Source organism: Nilaparvata lugens, chromosome 3 (assembly GCF_014356525.2).
Source record: "Nilaparvata lugens isolate BPH chromosome 3, ASM1435652v1, whole genome shotgun sequence".
NCBI classification, from domain to species: Eukaryota; Metazoa; Arthropoda; class Insecta; order Hemiptera; family Delphacidae; genus Nilaparvata; species Nilaparvata lugens.
Genome location: NC_052506.1, coordinates 81,292,872 through 81,314,398, shown reverse-complemented (window position 1 = coordinate 81,314,398; position 21,527 = coordinate 81,292,872). Strand labels below are relative to the sequence as shown.

Here is a 21,527-nt window from a genome sequence, read left to right as displayed (position 1 = left end):
ACAAGGCAATATTATAGCAGTATTGATATTAAATGTATATAATAAATAGTATTTCTTGATGATATCAATAAGTGTTCTAAGTTCATTTAGCTTGGCATTTTCTGCTGTCAGCCGAAGTTGAGAGAGAGAGAGAAAAAAAAACAATAACCACTGTAAACTTTTGGTGATCAATAGAAAACGAGCAATAAATTATAATATCTTGAACAGCCTACACAATTGATTAATTGATCAATGAACAATACAAACAAACAATGTGGCAAGGCTTGCGTTATAATATTATCGAAAGCATGAAATCAAAATAATATACCTAATTTCCTATTCTGAATTAATATTCACAGTTATACAACTTATTTTTACTTTCCTTGCCCTACTACCATAGGTAAGGAAAGTATTGCTTTCCAAAAAAAATTAAGGTACCCCAATTTCAAGTTTTCTATACGTTTCAAGGTCCCCTGAGTCCAAAAACATGATTTTTGGGTATTGGTCTGTGTGTGTGTATGTGTGTATGTGTGTGTGTGTGTATGTGTGTGTGTGTGTGTATGTCTGTGAACACGATAACTCCATTCCTAATTAACCGATCGACTTGAAATTTTAAACTTAAGGTCCCTATACCATGAGGACCCGACAATAAGAAATTCAATAAAATTCAATTCAAGATGGCGGAAAAAATGGCGGATAATTACTAAATAACCATGTTTTTCACGTTTTTCTCGAAAATGGCTCTAACGATTTCTTCAAATTCATATCATGGATAGCTATTTATAAGCCCTATCAACTAGCATAAGTCTCATTTCTGGGAAAATTTCAGGAGCTCCGTAATATTCTTGAGAAAAATGGCGGAAAATGACTAAAAAACCATGTTTTTCAAGGTTTTCTCGAAAACGGCTCCAACGATTTTCTTCAAATTTATACCATGGATAGCTATTTTTAAGCCCTATCAACTGGCATAAGTTCATTTCTGGGAAAATTTCAGGAGCTCCGTAATATTCTTGAGAAAAATGGCGGATAATGACTAAAAATCCATGTTTTTCACCGTTTTCTCGAAAACGGCTCTAACGATTTACTTCAAATTCATACCATGGATAGATATTCATAAGCACTATCAACTGGCATGAGTCTCATTTCTGGGAAAATTCCATGAGCTCCGTATATTCTTGAGAAAAATGGCGGATAATGACCAAAAACCAGGTTTTTCACGGTTTTCTCGAAAACGGCTCTAACGATTTTCTTCAAATTAAGCCATGGGTAGCTATTCATAAGTCCTATCAAATGACATGAGTTTTTTCCTTGGAAAATTGCAGGAGCTCCGTAATATTCTTGAGAAAAATGGCGGATAATTACTAAAAAACCATGTTTTTCACGATTTTTCAAAATAACTTGGCCGATTTTTTTCAAATTCATACTCTGTATAGTTATTTATCAGCTCTATTAACTGGCATGAGTCTCCTTTCTGGGAAACTAATGGGGGGTCCACCCCATCCTTGAGAAATGGACTTTGTAACCTCCTTCTCGTGCATGAGGTAGGTAGGTAGAGCAGTTCATAAAAAGAACACATAGTCGAGATATTTCATCTGTAGAACAGCTGTTTTGACGACTTTAAAAAAATGACGACTAAAAAAATCATTGAATTTCACAATTTACACAAAGGAAAAAGTACTCTGAAAACAATTATATATACACATATACAAAAGTCTGATCGTAGTTTCGAATATGGGCAAGGAAAGTTGTGTGAGTGTACCACACCAGATTTTTCTGGTATAAATCAGTAATTGAACTCATTCATTATTTCCCCTCTGTACTTTAATGCAGCTTTCACATATCACACTAGACTCCTCCAACTTTTACCATTTAAATACTCTATTACCTCTGTCCTTTCCAATATCCATTGATTATACCATTTTTTTCTAATTTCTTCCAAAATTTTACATGTACCTACAAAATGAAATATATCCTCGTACTCATTACTATTACACATGGAACATCTATATCTATATCTTGAATATTTAAAAAATAAATTTCTTGTCTCTTTTTTATTGTCTCAATTTCTATCTCATATTTACTCTTATTGCCACTTATTTACTATAATATGCCCAGGAATTCGAGAAATAATTTCTTTCCTCTAATATTTGCAGTAAAAGATATGGCAACACGCTACTCTTCTTGATAATCATACTTATAAAATTTGTTTGAAGATTGTCTGTGAGTATAGAAGACACAGACACAACTTGAAGATTTTCATTTGCCTTCTTATGGTCTGATTGCCATCTGAGCGCAAGTGTAAACAAATAATCATTTATCCTCATATTAATTACCAGACTTCATGTAATACCTCAGTTGATAACCAGACTGATAGCTTAATCTACCACATTATCATTAATGGATGACAATTTGACTGTCCTAGCATTAGGCTCAATTTACTCGTAAACGGTGCGTCTGAAGAGAAAATATAACTGAACAAAATGTGTTTAGAATTGAGTTCTTCATCTGGTTCAGTCATCATAAGGGCTTATTATTCATTTTTTCTGTTTTCAACCAACTCGAAAAAATTTGTCCTAATAATAGCAAAGACCGCGAATATCTCCCGAACCGTGCGTTTGATGGGAAAATGTTACTGAACCAATTCAATTCCACATCATAACCAGTAATAATAATTGCTTGATCCCTCCTCTCTAAGCCGCGGGGATGTAAGTTGTGCCAACTGGTGCTCTATAGGAGACAAGTAGCCAGGGTGACAAATTGACGCCAGCATGCAAGGTGTCATGTTGACGTGAGCCATCCCAGTCCTCTTGTCTCCTTTCTAAAGAGGTGACAACTAGGCAGGGGGACACCCTGACGCGAGGGTGCGAGGTGTCAATCTGTTGTTTACGGTCATGATTAGTTGGCACCTTTGGTCCAGTAGGTGTCAAGTAGTCAGGGGGACTACTTGACGGCAATAGTATATTCTTACGAGGGTACAAGTAGTCGCCTATGGCCAAAATGACCAGGTGTCAAGTAGTCGGGGTGACACCTAGACGGCTACCCGTTAGTTGCAGTAGGCTACATGCCAAGGCATGCGGCTGCCACAACAATGCAACTGTCTCCGTCTGCTTTGCATGTCATTAATTTGTAAGCTATTTCAGTTCATTTGGTGTGCACTGCAACTAACCCCCCAGCGGTGTCCCATCACTTAAGGTGCCATATATCAGTTAATATTGATCGAATCTTGAAAAAAAAAACAGGCACCAATCGATAGAAAATTAAATTTACTAGAACTAGTTATTCATGTAATTTTCTTTGTGAAGCTAACAATTTCTGAGTTATTCAAGAAACAAAATTTCAAATGGGCGCCATTTTGTTTTAGAATTTGGAAAATTATCATAATTTTTTGTGGCCTTGTCTAGTTGTTATAAATGCACAGTTTCAATTTCGTTTGTTTAACTATTATTCAGAAAAAAATTATAATTGGAAGAAGCAAAATGGCCACTGTGTGAGTAACTGAAGACTTCCAGACAATCGAAATATGATTTAGATAATCATGTTTCTTACCCAGGAACAATGCCCTAGAGTGAGGTCCACGTTATAATGGCAGTGTTTGATTGGCAATGGTATTGCTATCCTTGTCTTCCATTCAACAAAGCGGATAGCGCTATCTCTTTGTCGCTTTACTCTGTTGCCAGATCGTTTTCCAACAATGTAGAATTATTAATTGATTGACAAAATATTTCATCTTAGTTATGTGAATTCATTATAAAATTATTAAAAAATATAATTTATTGCTCAATAAAATAATAACGGGGACTGAGCTTTGCTCTGTAGTAGAGAAGCATAAAAAATGTATTACAAAAGAATAAATTATGAACATACGAACAGAAAATGCTCGTTTAATAGTATAGGAATAAGGATGTGTGCTTTCTCCATTGTTATTCAATATTTATTCCGAGTACATCCTTAGAGAATCCTTGGAAGATGTAGAAGTAGGCATTCCTGTGAATGGACAGATACTCAACAACATTAGGTATGCTGATGACACAGTCATTTTTGCGGTGAGTTTAGATGATTTGCAGATGCTGACGGACAGAGTGACAGAAAGTAGTGAGAGACATGGGTTGAATATCAATACAGATAAGACAAAGTTAATGGTCATCGGCGAAAAAAAAGTCCCCAGATGTCATCTTACAATTAAAGGAAAGCCAGTTGAACAAGTTAATAGATACCTTTACCTGGGTGCCACTCTGAATGACCAGTGGGATCACTCACAAGAGATCAAGATCCGCATTGAAAAGGCCAGAGCTGTGTTTTTAAAAATGAGTACCATGTTCAAAAGTCACGATTTGACAGTTAATTCGAAAATGAGATTTCTTTGATGTTATGTTTTCTCAGTTCTTCTATATGGTGTAGAGTCATGGACATTGACAGCTGCAGCTGAGCGCAAACTAGAGGCATTTGATTGTGGCTTAACCGGAGGATGCTGAGGGTGTCATGGGTGGACCATGTCTCTAATGAAGAAATTTCAAGAAGAATGGGAAAGGGAAAAGAAATTCCCAATACTTTAAAAGCGAGGAAGCTCCAATATCTCGGACATACTGGGTGCGGCAGGAAGGGTGGATGTTTTTAGAACAGATAGTATTCTGATTTGGGTAGTCGGATTGGACCAGCTGAAGTGAACATGTGTTCGGTAGATCATACCATTTTTTCTAGTCATTGTTTAATCGGCATCATGGATTCGTGGAATGTGCAACATCATGTGTTTACTTACGACAGTTTTGTGCCTAATAATGAGAGTATCATTACAGTTCAGCGCGAGTTTCGTCGTCATTTCAATCTTGCGAGAAATAAAAATGTACCCACTCGTAACACCATTTTATGTTGGGTAAAATCATTTCGTTCAGTAGGAACAGTAATGAATAAACGACCACCAGGGGCTCATCGCACTGTATGCACTCCACAAAATGTGGAAAGAGTTCGGCAAGCCATACTTCGTAGTCCTAATCGATCTGCTAGGAGACATTCTTCTGAACTGAACATCAGTGATTGGTCAGTAAGGCGTATTTTACATAAATATCTAGGATTTCATCCCTACAAAATGACCATGGTTCAACAATTGAATCCTGGCGATTATGTAAAGCGGCTGAATTTTGCTCGAGAAATGGAGGCCATATTTGACCAAAATGAAAACATCATTTTGTTTACGACAGATGAAGCACATTTTCATTTGAATGGTACCGTTAATCAGCAGAACTATCGTTATTGGTCAGATGAAAATCCAAAATTAATGCATGAGAGACCATTACACAGTCCCAAGGTGACAGTTTGGTGTGCTGTGAGCAGTATATTTGTTATTGGTCCATACTTTTTCGAAGACGACAACGGGACCACTGTAACTGTAACCTCAGAACGTTATAGACAGATGTTCACTGAATTCTTCCTTCCTGAATTAAGAAGGAAACGTATTCCTATCCGGCAAGTATGGTTTCAGCAGGACGGGGCGACAGCTCACACAGCAAGAAATTCAATGGAAGCAATTCGGGCTGTTTTTCGTGGTCGCATCATTTCTCGGTTTGGTGACATTGATTGGCCTCCTCGTTCTCCAGACCTGTCCATGTGCGACTACTTCTTGTGGGGTTTCCTGAAGTCACGTGTTTACCAGCATAAACCACGTACACTTCAAGAACTAAAGGGAGCAATTCGTGAGGAAGTCGAACAAATTGGCAGGGCAATGTTAGAAAGAGTACAATCCAACTTCCGAGAGCGGCTTGTAAAGTGCATTGCTGAAAACGGCCGTAACCCTGTCAGATATTGTTTTCAAACATTAATTTTCTAAAATTGTAAAATAATGTGAATATTGTTCTGTAAATAAATGTTTTTTTATGCATAGGTAACGACATATTACTTTTTTGAAAACCGTTCATCCTTTCTGCCGCACCTTATAATGAGAAACAGAAGCAAATACGAGCTTCTCCAACTTGTATTGCAGGGCAAGGTAGAAAGTAAAAGAGGTCCTGGAAGAACGAGAATATCGTGGCTTAGGAACCTAAGGACATTGTATGGAATGAGCACAGCACAGCTGTTCAGGGCGGCAGTCAACAGGGTCATCATTGCCAGAAGAAGAAACCTGTGTCTGCTACCTCCTATAGAAGGCATTGGCAAGACAGAGATTTGGCAACGTTTTTCCCCTATCTTTCTCCACTGGCATTATAACGTAGACCTCACTATAGAGTGTTGGTAGGGAGCTCGTGAAGACTCAGTATTCATTATGTGGTAACAATATGTGGACTGCAGATTGTGCTGCAACAAACTCATACAAAATGTGTTAGCTTTGTATTCTGTCTCGAAGTACTAACGTTCATGATTTTTATACTATCTTCTTTCGTAGGATAGTCGAGTAGAACCAAACAAAAACAGCCACCTTTCGTCATAATGGATTCAAATTCATCCTGTAACAAGTAATGATCAGATGGAAATTACTGAGTTATTGCAATAATTATTCAAATGTTAATGAATAAATTATTATTGAACGAAAACCAAATTAAATGCTGTGAATCACCCCGAAGACTTCTTCTACTGCAAACAACACGGTAAACAGCTATAGTCTGTCCAAGCAGCCGTGAGGCCTGAAGGATTAAGCTGACCTTCGCTCCCCCACGCACAGACACACCCGCCCTGCCTACCTGCGCTTTTGGGTCTTCTAGGAAAGAATGAAGAACAATTCAATTGAAACCAATAACTAGAATGCCTGTGCTATCACCAAGTATTCCTTGTGCTGAGAAATTACATTTCTCCAACTGTTAACTTTTCTTAATTTGTACTCCAATTACTGGAATCTACATATCATTTCTTTCAAGATGAGTCCAAACACGGTACATTTGTGACAACTCTAAGCTTTTTAAAAAGTCTAATTTATTTATTATATCATAACCTTTTGACTATAAAACTGTCTAGAGTTGTCACAATTGTACCGTGTTTGGACTCATTTTGAAAGGAATAATTGCTAGAGTTCAGTAATTGGAGTATAAATTGAGTGAAGTTGACAGTTGGAAAAATGTTTTTTTTTTCAACACAAGGCGATTCATAGAAGAATCATTAGTGGGGAGGTCCCTTCACTCACACACACAAACGCGGACTGCGCTTATGTGAGTGAGTAGTGGTGGGTCGGACTAATCCTTCAGAGCTCACGCCTGTTTGGACAGACTGCTAGATGGAACTTCGGGGTGATTTACACTATTCAATTTGGATTTTCGTTCAATAATAATGAGTAATGATCAATCAAATATGTTGGGTATTGCCACTCATTTGTGGATGATCCCTCAATCCATACAGTGGCGGATCCAGGAGGTGATCTCTTGGTGGAGGGGCAAACATAGTGGTTTCAGGGGGAGGCTTTTGCCTCCCTTATCAGAGCGATCTATCACTCTTTCTACATTGACTTCTATGTCCCGTTGTATGTACATGGTGAGTCATATGTATGGGAACACTTCAATAAGTTGGAGACTGTTGTAGAATAGAACAGAATAGATATAATTCTGTCAATTTCAGGATAAGTTATTTGTCTAATACTCTAACTCTTGACCAGGGAAAACTGTTATAACTGCTGTATCCTGTGCTTTTGACGTACAACTGAATTTCAACCCTTAATAAGGGGTTAAAATTCAAATATTTCATGGTGAATAATTTTGTAACTACTTGGACAATTTCTTTGATGCTGAACGTTTCTACAAAAATAGTTTAGGAAACGGAATCAGTTTATGCTCCTAGAATTGAATTGAATAAAGTGCTCTGCAATAAGATACTATCATTTTATTTGGATGAATGAAATACAAATAAGATATTATAAACTATTCAAATTCAATATTCAGAGTAAAATAGAACCTCTATCTCTAAGAAAGAAAGATTAATGTTGTTTCCAGTCTTAGTACTGCGTTTACCACTAAACCTGGTGGATATTTTTTGAACTACTTGGACAATTTCCTGATATAGATTACCTCAGATTTGCTATAAAGCTATGGCCTTCCAGTTATGCTTTCGGATGACCGTCGTGGAGCTGGCCTCACCATATTGAGCCCAAAATTTGAAACATATGCCAATATTTAGGGCTTTTTTTGAGCTTCCAGAATAACCAAGTTTCAATTTTTGGGCTCAACCGGAAATGGGTTTTATAAGGGTTTATACATTGGCGGGCCAGCTTCACGGTTAGGCCGCCACCATCACCGATCTTGAAGATGAAGGTGTAATTTGATAGAGTGAATTTTGGGCTTTCATTCTATACCATTTTCAAATTTTGGGCTCAAAAAATACGACCGTGAGAGACTTCGAAAGTTTTCAAATTCGGCGGGCCAGCTTCACAGTTAGCCCGCCACCATCACCGATCTTGAAGATAAATGTGTCATTCGATAGAGCGAATTTTGGGTTTTCAATCTATACCATTTTTAAATTTTGGGCTCAATAATTACGCTGCGGGCGGAGGAAAAACGTTATAGGCAGGGGGAAGGGGGGTTTATGTATTAAACCAGGTCCCTTGTCGCCGCCAGGGAAAGTGTATTCCAGAAAAAATTGATGAGAATCGATGGAACAAGTCTTCAGCTATCATATGATACCACTTTCAATTTTTGGGCTCGTAATCACGCCGTCAGCGGTGGGGAAGGGTTGTAGGTATCCAGGTCCCTTGACGCCCCACCATATCGAGCCCAAAATTTGAAACATATGCCAATATTTAGGGCTTTCTTTGGCTTCCAGAATAACCAAGTTTCAATTTTTGGGCTCAACCGGAAAAGGGTTTAATAAGGGTTCATACATTGGCGGGCCAGATTCACGGTTAGCCCGCCACCATCACCGATCTTGAAGATGAAGGTGTCATTGGATAGAGACAATTTTGGGCTTTCATTCTATACCATTTTCAAATTTTGGGCTCAATAATTACGCTGCGGGCGGAGGAAAAACGTTATAGGCATGGGGTCAAATCAAGTTTTCAAGTCAAATCAAGTTTATTCATCCATCTGATACAAATTTACATAACATACGGTAAATTGTAATCACTTATAAATACATTTCATCATAATCAATGTGAATCAAAAACTACAGATTTTTCACAAAAATAATTTGCTAATTTCTACAGAATTCAATTACACTAATTAATTTACTACAAACTTTATTAATAATAATTATTACACATATATATATTTCCCTGTAGCCTACAGATGGATGTAAGAGCTTACATAGGCAACATAGGCCTGTGCGTAAGCTCGGGTAATTAGTACAAAAATATTATAATATAGGATGTTATAAAAAGTTATGCTCCACATGCAAGAAGGGGGGTGGAGAATTGTACACAACCGAGAAGTGGCAAGGACAAACTCACAGTCTTGGAATGCAAAATAGTTTAGTACAAGGGATTAGAATTCATCAATCAATCAATATAGTTTGAATAACCTGCCAGGCCGATACAGCAAATGTAAAGGTTAACTTCCCCATGGACATATCCATTCAGGCAGAACTAGACGCGTGCACCGCCAATTCCACCAATCAGCAAGCCCGCGTCTTCATCAGTGATGTTAAACAACCATGTCTTCACACGTCTCTTGAAGATAGATGCTGAATCCGAATTCAACAATTGACCTTGGTTAGAAAGACGGAAGTTCCTGAATAATACATGTGAAATATAAAAGCAATTCGTTGTGGAAAAGGTTAATGCCTGTTGAATTGTGTTGATGCCCACAGCTGATGCATATCTTGTGTTATGAGAATGGTCGGTTTGTGTAAATATTGTGTTGGAGTTGTTGTAGATGTGAACTAATAAATCTTTAATAAAAATCTTTCTCAGTGACAATACTCTGGATTCTTGGAATAATAAATGTGTAGGAAATCGTCTGTTCTTTTTTAATCCTGCTTTAAGAATTGATTTTTGAAGAATCTCCAATCTGTTAATATGCAAACGGTAGGCAGCACCCCAGGCCAGTATACCATAAGACAACAGAGATTGGACAAAAGCATGGTACATTTGCCTGATTTCATTAACATTCAAAATATCACTAAGACACCTGAATGCATATATATATTTCCTCAATTTCAATATTAAAAAATTTATATGATCTGACCACTTTACACGTGAATCAAAAATTACCCCTAAATACTTGTAATTAGAGACCCTTTCTATTGTATCACAATCATGGCAACCAACGATGCCATTTCCACAATTATGTATGTGCAAGGGATCCAGATCAAAATCGGATTGACTAGTAAGACTAACAGGCATGTATTTTGTCTTTGATACGTTGAGTGACAGGGTATTCTGGTCCAGCCATTTTTTAATGGATCTCAGGTCCGCCTCTGCCCTCTCATGAGCCTCCTCCCAAGTCTTACCCTCAGTAATGATTAAAGTATCATCAGCAAACAGAAAAAGTCTTCCATTGAGCTTCAATTTGGAAATATTATTAATGTAGATAAGGAAGAATAAGGGCCCTAGTGTACTTCCTTGAATGACCCCAAAATCAACAGGAGCCTCAAGCCCATTTACTCCATTAATTGAAACGCACTTCTTCCTATCTGACAAATAACTAGTAAACCATGAGAGAGCATTTCCTGTGATACCAATTGCTGACAGTTTTCTTAGAAGATTCCCTCGGTCAATACTGTCAAAAGCCTTCTTGAGGTCCAGGAAAATCAAAATTGGTCGTACTTTTCCAGTTAGTGAATGATGCAAATGTCTATTAACATCAAACATTACATCAGAGATTGTTTTATCTCTCCTAAACCCATATTGGCAATCTGCCAAAATGTTATTGGAAGTTATGTAACGAGTAAGCTGCTCCTTCACAATTCTCTCTAAAACCTTTGAGAATACACTCAGGAGAGAAATTGGTCGATAATTGTTTTTATCAGAGAAAGATCCAGACTTATACAAGGGAATAACTTTGGCAATTTTGAAAATATCAGGAAAGACTCCAGACCCCAGACTCAGATTGACCAGGTGAAGGAAAGGCTCAATGAAAAGGAACAGGTTTTCCTTCAAGAAGGAGGCAGAAATGCCATCCATGCCTGGAGCAGACCCACCACGCAAGGCATTCACATGCCTGATGATGTCCATTTCAGACACAGTATGTAGGGTGAACCTAGTATTCAAGGCAAATTCCATGTCATCCACGACCAGTGCACCACCTGAGTCAATTGAGTTAGCTAAATTCTGTCCAACGGCAGAGAAGAATATGTTAAAATCATTTGCTACCTCTTCACAAACAGCAGGAGTTATGTTATTGACAGTTGGCAGAAACTTATTTATAGGAAAACACTGCTTTACATTTAATCTGCCAGCTAATTCATTAATAGTTTGCCAAAACATCTTTGGGTTATTCTGATATTGATTAAGTTTAATTCTAAAGTAGGAGCGTTTTGTAGATTTTAACATATTTGTTACATTTTGCTTAAAATTCTGATAGAAGGCTTTCAACTCATTGTTCCAGGGTTGTCGTTTGACTTTCTTGCTGATCTTGTCTCTTTTACGGATTAATTTAATCAGATCACATGTAATCCATGGTTTTAGTTTTTTCATTCTCGATGAATTTTGTCTCCGGGGCTTTTTTGAATTTGCTAATGACTCTGAAAATTTCTGACAGAAGTCAGTTGAGCAATCATTGATGCTATTACAATTAATAATGCTGTCCCAGTTTGTCTGTCGAAGGTTCTGGTAGAGCAAAGCACGATCAGCATAATCCTGAGCTGGGTAGTTTGATATCAATTCAGATCATTGAGGTAAGTAGGCTATCAGTTTCAGGTGAAGCATCACCTAAAAGATCCAAATTAATATCGCCGGTCCATATGATATTCACATCTTTATTTATTGAATTTATAATTTGTTCTAAAGATTGAAGAAACAGCTGAATATTGCTATCAAACGTGCGATAGAAAGCCAGTAGATTGAAGATTTTATTATTAAGTATGAAGTCTAGCTTGAGACCATGAACATCACCAATAGACATCTGATGAGAGGTGACTGACAATCGACTATTATAAAATATTACAACGCCATCGGCTCTGTTACGCTGCTTATCTGTATGTACCACCTCATAACCCTCAATCGACGGCATGACCAAACGACACCTCAGCCAGCACTCAGACAACACTATCACATCTACTTTGGGCAATTCATTCAAGTAAATCAGAAGCTCATCGAAGTTTCTGGACAAACTTCTAATATTGGTATGTAGTAGTGTAAGCTTGTCCTCACCACTCCCGGCTGAGAAAAAAGTTTTAAAATCAAGAAAATCAGACAACTCCAAACAGGAAAGATTTTGATAGTGGTTGTATAGAATATCAACCTCCTCATCCATTATGGAAGTGGCAGGAAGGATTTTTTGATTTTTTGATGAATCTATAAAACTGTTTAAAGAGGTTTATAGTAACACCTTAAGTAATGTTCTATATTGATGCTGCAGAAAAAAAAAGAAAAGGAAAATCCCAACTTGTGGAACACAGCAATAGAATTATAACAAAAAACATGTAAATACAGATCCAACGCAAGATGGAGCTCCCCAATAAATCGGATATTTGATTGTACTTGAAGGGAATAAAAGAAGCTGAAAAAAAATAACTCGACTAAACAGGTAGTTATAGTACAGTATTTTCCTCAGTATTAATAGTAAGTTGTTATGAGGGCAATACTTGCAAGCTTATAAAGCAACTGATAAGATTCAAGTAGTGGGCCTATACTCGTTACAGTAATCACAATATAAATCAGAGAAAAAACAATAATAAAAGTTTACTCATTGAATTCAGATCTATTCAACTCGAATAATTCGTTAAATTGAGAATTAAAATTAATATTCAATAGATAAAATGAGAATTTGAAATGATGTATTATCCAAATTGAGGCGTAAATCACCATTAGCAATAAGAATCTATTCATTACTGAATTAAAATACACAGAAATATATTATGAAAGAAGTAATATCTCCAAAATGCACTATACAGACGAGAATCGAACAAAAAGAGAATTAAAAATAATATTCAACAAATACAGTAAAATGAGAATTTAAGATTATGCTATATCCAAATTGAGGTGTAAGTTACCATTAGTAATACGATTTTATCCATTCCTGAATTAAAATTAACAAAAGCAATATCTGTATATATATATTTTTGAAAAGAGCCATCAAAATTTTGAATTGAAAAATAAAATTCATCAGATAGATGTGTGAAAGATAGAATTATGTAAATATAATCAACTCTCATTTACAAAATAACTGCTTGTACTTTTTCAAAAATCAGCAACAGGATCATCGAAAGATTGAGAGTGAATTTGACCGTCCTGATTCCAAAAGATGCGACCATCACTGGACCAGACCTGCTTCCATCCCACTCTCTCACCCATTTTCTTTAGAAACTGGCGTCGCATCTTAGTTAAGTCCTCGTGAATAGCAATGCCAGTGTTCTTGAGTTTACGCCGGCTTTTCATGATTAGTTCACGACTCTGATAGCTGACAACTTTAACGATAACCTGGCGTGGTCGTGGCCGCGAACCGTCCGCTCTGGGTGCGTGCGACGCTCGACCCACACGGTGACACCGGTCGATATCTGCCTCCACCAGACTCAGTGAAAGTTTTTCATTTAGAAGGGACACGACTGTAGATCTTCATAGACACGTCTGTAGATGTTCATTCTCGATTTCGGGTATACCAGATATTCTTATATTATTCCTTCTCTGGTATTGTTCGATGTTATCCATTCGATTTTCGAAGCCGCGCTGCAGCTGCGCCACCTGGGTGTTGAGCGATTCTATATCGCGCGAGAGCTCGTCAATCCTTGTTTCAGCTGCCTTCAGCCTATCCTCTAAAGCAGCACCGACCGACGCACACAGACTATCACGCAGGCGGTCTTCGAGTCTCGCAGCCAACCGGTTAAGAAAGTCATCGCTCAGTAGAAGCTCTTCCAGCGTCTGGGCCATGCGACCCTGCGTCTCCATGGCAACGGAAAAGACGCTGTCAGTTTCAGTCAACGATGAGCAGGATGACGGCCGGCTGCCGATCGCTTTCTGTTGTTGTTTGTTTTGCTGCTTCAGTTGACCTTGCTTACGCTGCTGCTGGCTCTGCTTACGCTGCTGCTGCTGCCCAGCTGGTGATTGAACGATGGAGTCGTTATCTTCTGAGCCAGATACAGTACGAGTTTTTGGTGGTGACATCACAGCAACTCAACCAGTGGTTAGAAACTACTTTTCTCAATTTAAAAACCTCACAATAAACTTCAAAAGCTGATACTGAAGTATGTTTTGCCTCGCACACTACTAAACACGTATGCCAAAATTTATCACAAGATTCCACTAAAAACCCACGAAAACTGACTTGTAACGGGGAGCTCGACTGTCGAACGTTAGCCTGAAAGCATCCTTATCTTATCACTGAATAAAAGTGGGGGGGTTAATGTATTAAACCAGGTCCCTTGTCGCCGCCAGGGAAAGTGTATTCCAGAAAAAAATTGATGAGAATCGATAGAACAAGTCTTCAGCTATCATATGATACCACTTTCAATTTTTGGGCTCGATAATCACGCCATCAGCGGGGGGGAAGGGTTGTAGGTAACCAGGTCCCTTGCCGCCTCCAGGGTATGTGTAATCAAGAAAAATCTGATGGGAATCGATGTAACAAGTCTACAGCTATCATATTACACCACTTTTAATTTTTGGGCTCGATAATCACACCGTCAGCGGGGGGGAAGGGATGTAGGTAACCAGGTCCTATGCCGCCCCCAGGGTATGTGTAATCGAGAAAAATCCGATATAAATCGATGTAACAGGTCTACAGCTATCATATTATACCACTTTCAATATTTGGGCTTATAATCACGCCGTCAGCGGGGAGGAAGGGTTGTAGGTAACCAGGTCCCTTGCCGCCTCCAAGGTATGAGTAATCGAGAAAAATCCTATATGAATCGATGTAACAAGTCTACAGCTATCATATTATACTACTTTCAATTTTTGCGCTCGATATTCACGCCGTCAGCGGAGGGGAAGGGATGTAGGTAACCAGGTCCCATGCCGCCCCCAGGGTATGTGTAATCGAGAAAAATCCTATATAAATCGATGTAACAAGTCTACGGCTATCATATTATGCCACTTTCAATTTTTGGGCTCGATATTCACGCCGTCAGCGGAGGGGGAGGGTTGTGGGTAACCAGGTCCCTTGCCGCCCCCAGGGTATGTGTAATCGAGAAAAATCCTATATAAATCGATGTCACAAGTCTACAGCTATCATATCATACCACTTCCAATTTTTGGGCTCGATATTCACGTCGTCAGCGGAGGGAAAGGGTTGTAGGTAACCAGGTCCCTTGCCGCCCCCAGGGTATGTGTAATCGAGAAAAATCCTATATAAATCGATGTCACAAGTCTACAGCTATCATATCATACCACTTTCAATTTTTGGGCTCGATATTCACGTCGTCAGCGGAGGGGAAGGGTTGTAGGTAACCAGGTCCCTTGCCGCCCCCAGGGTATGTGTAATCAAGAAAAGTCCGATGGAAATCGATGTAACAAATCTACAGCTATCATATTATACCACTTTCAATTTTTGGGCTCGATAATCACGCCGTTAGCTGGGTGGAAGGGTTGTAGGTAACCAGGTCACTTGCCGCCCCCAGGGAAGTTGCTTTCTAAAATAATTTGACGGAAATTGATGAAACAAGTCCACAGCTGACATATGATACCACTCTCAATTTTTGGGCTCGATAATCACGCCGACAGCGTGATAACCAAATCACACCGCGTCAGTGTTTGTAGGTAACCAGGTCCCTTGCCACCCCAGGGAAGGTGTATCCAAGAAAAGTTAGATGGAAATCGATGTAACAAGTCTACAGCTATCATGTGATACTAGGTTATATTCCAGTTCATAAACGCCCGATTTTTTAAAAATTGTTCTTGTATTTCTTATTAGAAATCTTCCTTTTCAGTTAAAAAGCATTAATAATTGTTGTTTTGTATTCTAAATACTAGCAGCTCTGTGAACAGGAGACCTCACGCTGTTTCCTCATCCACAAGTATCTGATGTCACCTGTTCTAGTTGATTCAGTGAATCACAGTTTACAGTTGAATCATAATTTACTCTTAAAAAAGTGTTATTTGTATTCTCCAAGATCAAAAATCTGGTGTGGTACACTCACACAACTTTCCTTGCTCATTGAACTGGGAGCCTCATTCTTAAACGACAATAATTTAGAGAAATAACATAATGACGATTGGCGGCAACATAATTATTTGAAACTACGATCAGACTACTGTATATGTGTGTATATAATAAATTTCTTTCAGAGTACTTTTTCCTTTGTGTAACTTGTGAAATCCGATGATTTTTTAAAAGTCGTCAAAACAGCTGTTCTACAGATGAAATGTCTCGACTATGTGTTATTTTTATAGACTGCTCTACCTACCTACCTCATGCACGAGAAGGAGGTTACAAAGTCCATTTCTCAAGGATGGGGTGAACCCCCCATTAGTTTCCCAAAAAGGAGACTCATGACAGTTGATGGAGCTGACAAATAACTATACAGAGTATGAATTTGAAATAAATTAGTCAAGTAATTTTTGAGAAAATCGTGAAAAACATGGTTTTTCAGTAATTATCCGCCATTTTTCTCGAGAATATTACGCAGCTCCTGCAATTTTCCTAGAAATGAGACTCATGTCAGTTGATAGGGCTTATAAATAGCTATCCATGGTATAAATTTGAAGAAAATCGTTAGAGCCGTTTTCGAGAAAACCGTGAAAAACATGGTTTTTTAGTAATTATCCGCCATTTTTCTCGAAAATATTACGCAGCTCCTGCAATTTTCCTAGAAATGAGACTCATGTCAGTTGATAGGGCTTATAAATAGCTATCCATGGTATAAATTTGAAGAAAATCGTTAGAGCCGTTTTCGAGAAAACCGTGAAAAACATGGTTTTTTAGTAATTATCCGCCATTTTTCTCGAGAATATTACGCAGCTCCTGCAATTTTCCTAGAAATGAGACTCATGTCAGTTGATAGGGCTTATAAATAGCTATCCATGGTATGAATTTAAAGAAAATCGTTAGAGCCGTTTTTGAGAAAATCGTGAAAAACATGGTTTTTTAGTAATTATCCGCCATTTTTTCCGCCATCTTGAATTGAATTTTATTGAATTTCTTATTGTCGGGTCCTCATTGTATAAGGACCTTAAGTTTAAAATTTCAAGTCAATCGGTTAATTAGGAATGGAGTTATCGTGTTCACAGACATACACACATACACACATATACACACACACACACACACACAGACCAACACCCAAAAATCATGTTTTTGGACTCAGGGGACCTTGAAACGTATAGAAAACTTGAAATTTGGGTACCTTAATTTTTTTTGGAAAGCAATACTTTCCTTACCTATGGTAGTAGGGCAAGGAAAGTAAAAACTCAGTTCTCGTTTGAATTTGTATCCCATATGATGATTCATTTATTTTCTTGATAATCTTCCCATCTGATGAAAACAGAATAAATTATAGTACCCTTCAAAATCAATAAAATAATTAAACAAGAATACAAATTGTAATAAAACAAATACAAACTACTAGTTTCGGTGATCACACCATCGTTAGTTCATAAAAATAAAATACAAATCCAAATAATAGAATCTGTAAGGATTAAGTTATCAACATTTCTCAATAACCTTGGTCTAAACGCAGCTTCAAAAAATTATTTTCTCTTTTTGAACTTCCATAGTAAATTTTATAGAAGTTGGAATTAAGTTTAAATATCTATCTAAATCTTCATGTTTTTCATCATTATTATTGTATAACCATACTATGTCACCTACACATTTATACCAATAAATGATATTTTTTCTCAAAGGATTATTACTATTCATTTTTGACTTTTCCAAATTGTTCATATATATTATATGTTAGCAAGGTATCCTAATAATGGTGACCCCACAGCTAAACCTTCCTTTTGCTCATAAATTTTGTCATTGAAAGTGAAATAATTTTGATCTATACATGTTTTTGTTAATGCTATTGAATCCTTATATTCCATTACTGTTCAGATTATTTTCAATTAACTTTTGCTTTAAAATGTTAATAGTTTTATTAGTTGGGATGGAAGTATACATGTTGACTACATCAAGCTATAGAAAATTGTGTGATTTGGTATAGTTATTTCCTTGATTTTTTGAACTAGTTGGTAAGAATTTGTTATATTATAATTTTCATTTATTATTATTTTTTAACTTGAAAATTGGGAAATTATATTATTTTTGGAAACTTTCGGTAGCTGTGCCGCCTTTGTCGACCGTGTAGAGTCCTTTCTCTCTCTCTGTATATATATATATAATTATATTTTAGGAAGTGCAATATAAATATTTCAAACAATTGTCATGAACCACAAGGTTTGACATACCCCCAAAAATCAGTTCCTTCTTTAAGAGAGAAATAATTTTTTCCAACTTCAAAAACTAAAAGCTGATCAGACAGTTTTGGCTGACAGACTAAAAACGCTGAGGAGAGGTAGAAGTGGGGCTAGCATTCTAGTCTCCCCTCCAGCCAGCTAGTGGAAAAAGGTTTCCACTTTTCTTTCTGTAAAATTTCACACACTTTTTCATCGCCTTCCTCCCGAGACAGACCGAGCTGACCCGTGGATGGACATCCCCTGGTTCTCCATTCAGACCATGGCAAGTTAGGATGGACATCAACAGTATAACGGTATCGTTCCACATTCAATTTATTTTTTCAATATTGTTTTGATTTTAGAAATTCCAAATGAATTAAAAATGAATAATGCTTTTTAAACTGTCATATAACTTGTTTAAATGAAAAACACAATAATCTGTCCAACACATTTCTGTCTAACGTTTTGTAAAATCATTGGCAACAAAGTTTATTTTTAAATTTTTTTAAATTGATTAAATGCTCAAAATTTTATAACCTTCCTTAATTGTTCTGTATTAGAATAGTTGTAGGATAAATTTTTTTATAAAACCGAAATATGTTAAAATTCACATTTAAATCTCACATTAATTTCTTCATTTAAATAAAATAAATCTGACTCCTAAAAAAAAATGTTTTTCTTTCAAATTCAAAAAATCATGTAGTTGATAATGAAAAAAAAACCAACTGCTTTTGCTCTACCATCAAATGCTGCGCAACAACAATATTACAGTGTTCCCGTCTGGGAACTGGTGGATCGCCCCCTTTTATTACTTCACAAACAGGTCACCAATCATTTATTACAAATGATGGATATCACAGTTCAATCAATTTAATGTTACACAATCAATCAGACAATCATCTTTATTCACCAATAATTATACAAGTGCATTGAATATTGTCACATTTTGTTACAATACTATACTTTACTTGTTTTGTCATATTATAAGAAAATAAACATTTTGAAAGAACAAATCATCACTATCAATACACTAGATCCCACTAGATAGTCCTTCAGTTTAGCATTAAACATTCTTATATCTACTATCGATTTTAAATATTACTGAGGATTTATAATAGGGATGTTTCATTAAAAATACAAATAGTTGTTAATGTAAAGAAAACTGTAATATCAGTAATATCACATAAATGAGTTATTCGACTCAGCGCTAACTTTATAACATGACAGAGCTCAAATCTTGATTGAAAATCATCTTCAACTTACTGTCAACCTGACAAAATTAGACTATTTCAATTTTGTTGCCAATATTAAACGTAAAAACGGTTTTGAAAAGGTACGCTTATACTGTAGTTCCTTTAACGTATGGCATTTCAGTTAGGTATAATATGTACATTATATTATTGTATATTATTTCATGTCCCATGAATGAAATTTGAGCATTATTTCTGAAAAAACAAGAAGGATAATTAAAATTTCGGCTTCGAGGAGCACGAAATTGAAATGTTTAGAATATTATGTGCAAAGTTTGGAAATCTAAATCATTCCCGTTTTTGCGGTATGCAATCCACAAGTTGACATGTTTTGATGCGAACAAACACAACCCCTAGTATCTCTTATTACGTAGAAGAAGAAGATGACATTTCAACTCTTGTTACTGCTGTCAAAATATTTGACCAATGATTGTTTTTCTTTCTTGCCTTATTCATTATTTTCCACTTGTATTATCTTGATATTAATTTATAATCAGACTGATTACATCGTTCTATTGCATATTATTTCTTCTTACACAATAAATGAAACCTGTCATTTTCCACAATAAAACTTCTGCTTTTTTATCAAAAGTTACTTCCATTATTATTTAATTTTTCTTTTTAAAGTATGCAATATATAATTATCATTTCGGGCCCTAACCCGGCCCCCCTAGACCGGGTAATTTTATTTTTTCAGAAAACTAAATATTATATTAATAATACTAAATACTATATTAGCCTACATATTATCCGGGCCCTAGCCCGTGCCCCCTGGTGACCCGGCCACCCCGCGCCACGGGGGCAGCAGTGGTGTACGTTAGGCCACTGCTTACAATATTGTTTTCTAATAGGAATAGGAACTTTGCACAATGATTTGTGAATAGATAGAGCCCTTTTGGGTGTGTTAATTGTATGAAGGGAATCGTTCATGATTTTTGTAGAATTTTCCTACGTCCCCTTCTCCCTCCTAAACCGAAAACATAATATGGTAGTTCTGATGGTATATGAGAGAGGATTCAAAAGTAGCGCTAATGAGTAGACAAATAGCGATGTTCCGCGGGCGATTTAATCCAATCCTCTTCCTTGCCGCGAAGCACATAGGAAGCTCAGAATAGCACGACTTTTAAATTTTCTCGCATATAGCATCAGAACTACCATATTATGCTTTTTTGGTTTGGGAGGGAGAAGGGGATGTGGTAAAATTCTACAAAAAATCATGAACGTTTCCCTTCATACAATATTAACACACCCATGAAGTTTCAAATCAATCTGTTCAAAACTAACAAAGTTATACGAATTTCACGAATTTGATGTTAGATCATAATCAGAATTGAAAAATATCCAACCTTCTGACTTGAACATTCAACTGATTTTCGAGTTTTCATTATATTTTTGTAAAAAATGATTATTCAATGATATTTAAGTTTTTCAGAACTTGGTACTGTATCATATTTTTGGGGGCAGCAAGGTGTATACCTTTCCTGGGGGCGGCAAGGTACCTGGTTACCTACAACCCTTTCCATCCAAAGCATTACCAATTTTTTCTGGAATACACTTTCCCTGGCGGCGACAAGGGACCTGGTTTAATACATTAACCCCCCCTCCCCCTGCCTATAACGTTTTTCCTCCACCCGCAGCGTAATTATTGAGCCCAAAATTTAAAAATTGTATAGAATGAAAACCCAAAATTCGCTCTATCGAATGACACATTCTTCTTCAAGATCGGTGATGGTGGCGGGCTAACCGTGAAGCTGGCCCGCCGAATTTGAAAACTTTTGAAGTCTCTCACGGTCATATGTTTTGAGCCCAAAATTTGAAAATGGTATAGAATGAGAGCCCAAAATTCACTCTATCAAATGACACCTTCATCTTCAAGATCGGTGATGGTGGCGGGCTAACCGTGAAGCTGGCCCGCCAATGTA

The 21,527-nt window shown here is 37.0% G+C and overlaps 1 protein-coding gene across 2 annotated transcripts in view; it reads right to left on the bottom strand.

Moving 5' to 3' along the window:
• LOC120350601 overlaps nt 1-21,527 on the bottom strand; it is a 71,814-nt gene that overhangs the window by 33,251 nt on the left and 17,036 nt on the right. The window contains exon 3 of one of the 2 annotated variants that reach the window (XM_039424768.1): nt 6,321-6,413. The exons of the other annotated variant lie outside the window; for it this stretch is intronic. Coding sequence (XP_039280702.1) covers nt 6,321-6,413 — 93 coding nt within the window. The remainder of the gene's footprint in view (nt 1-6,320; nt 6,414-21,527) is intronic. 2 annotated transcript variants of the gene reach the window in all.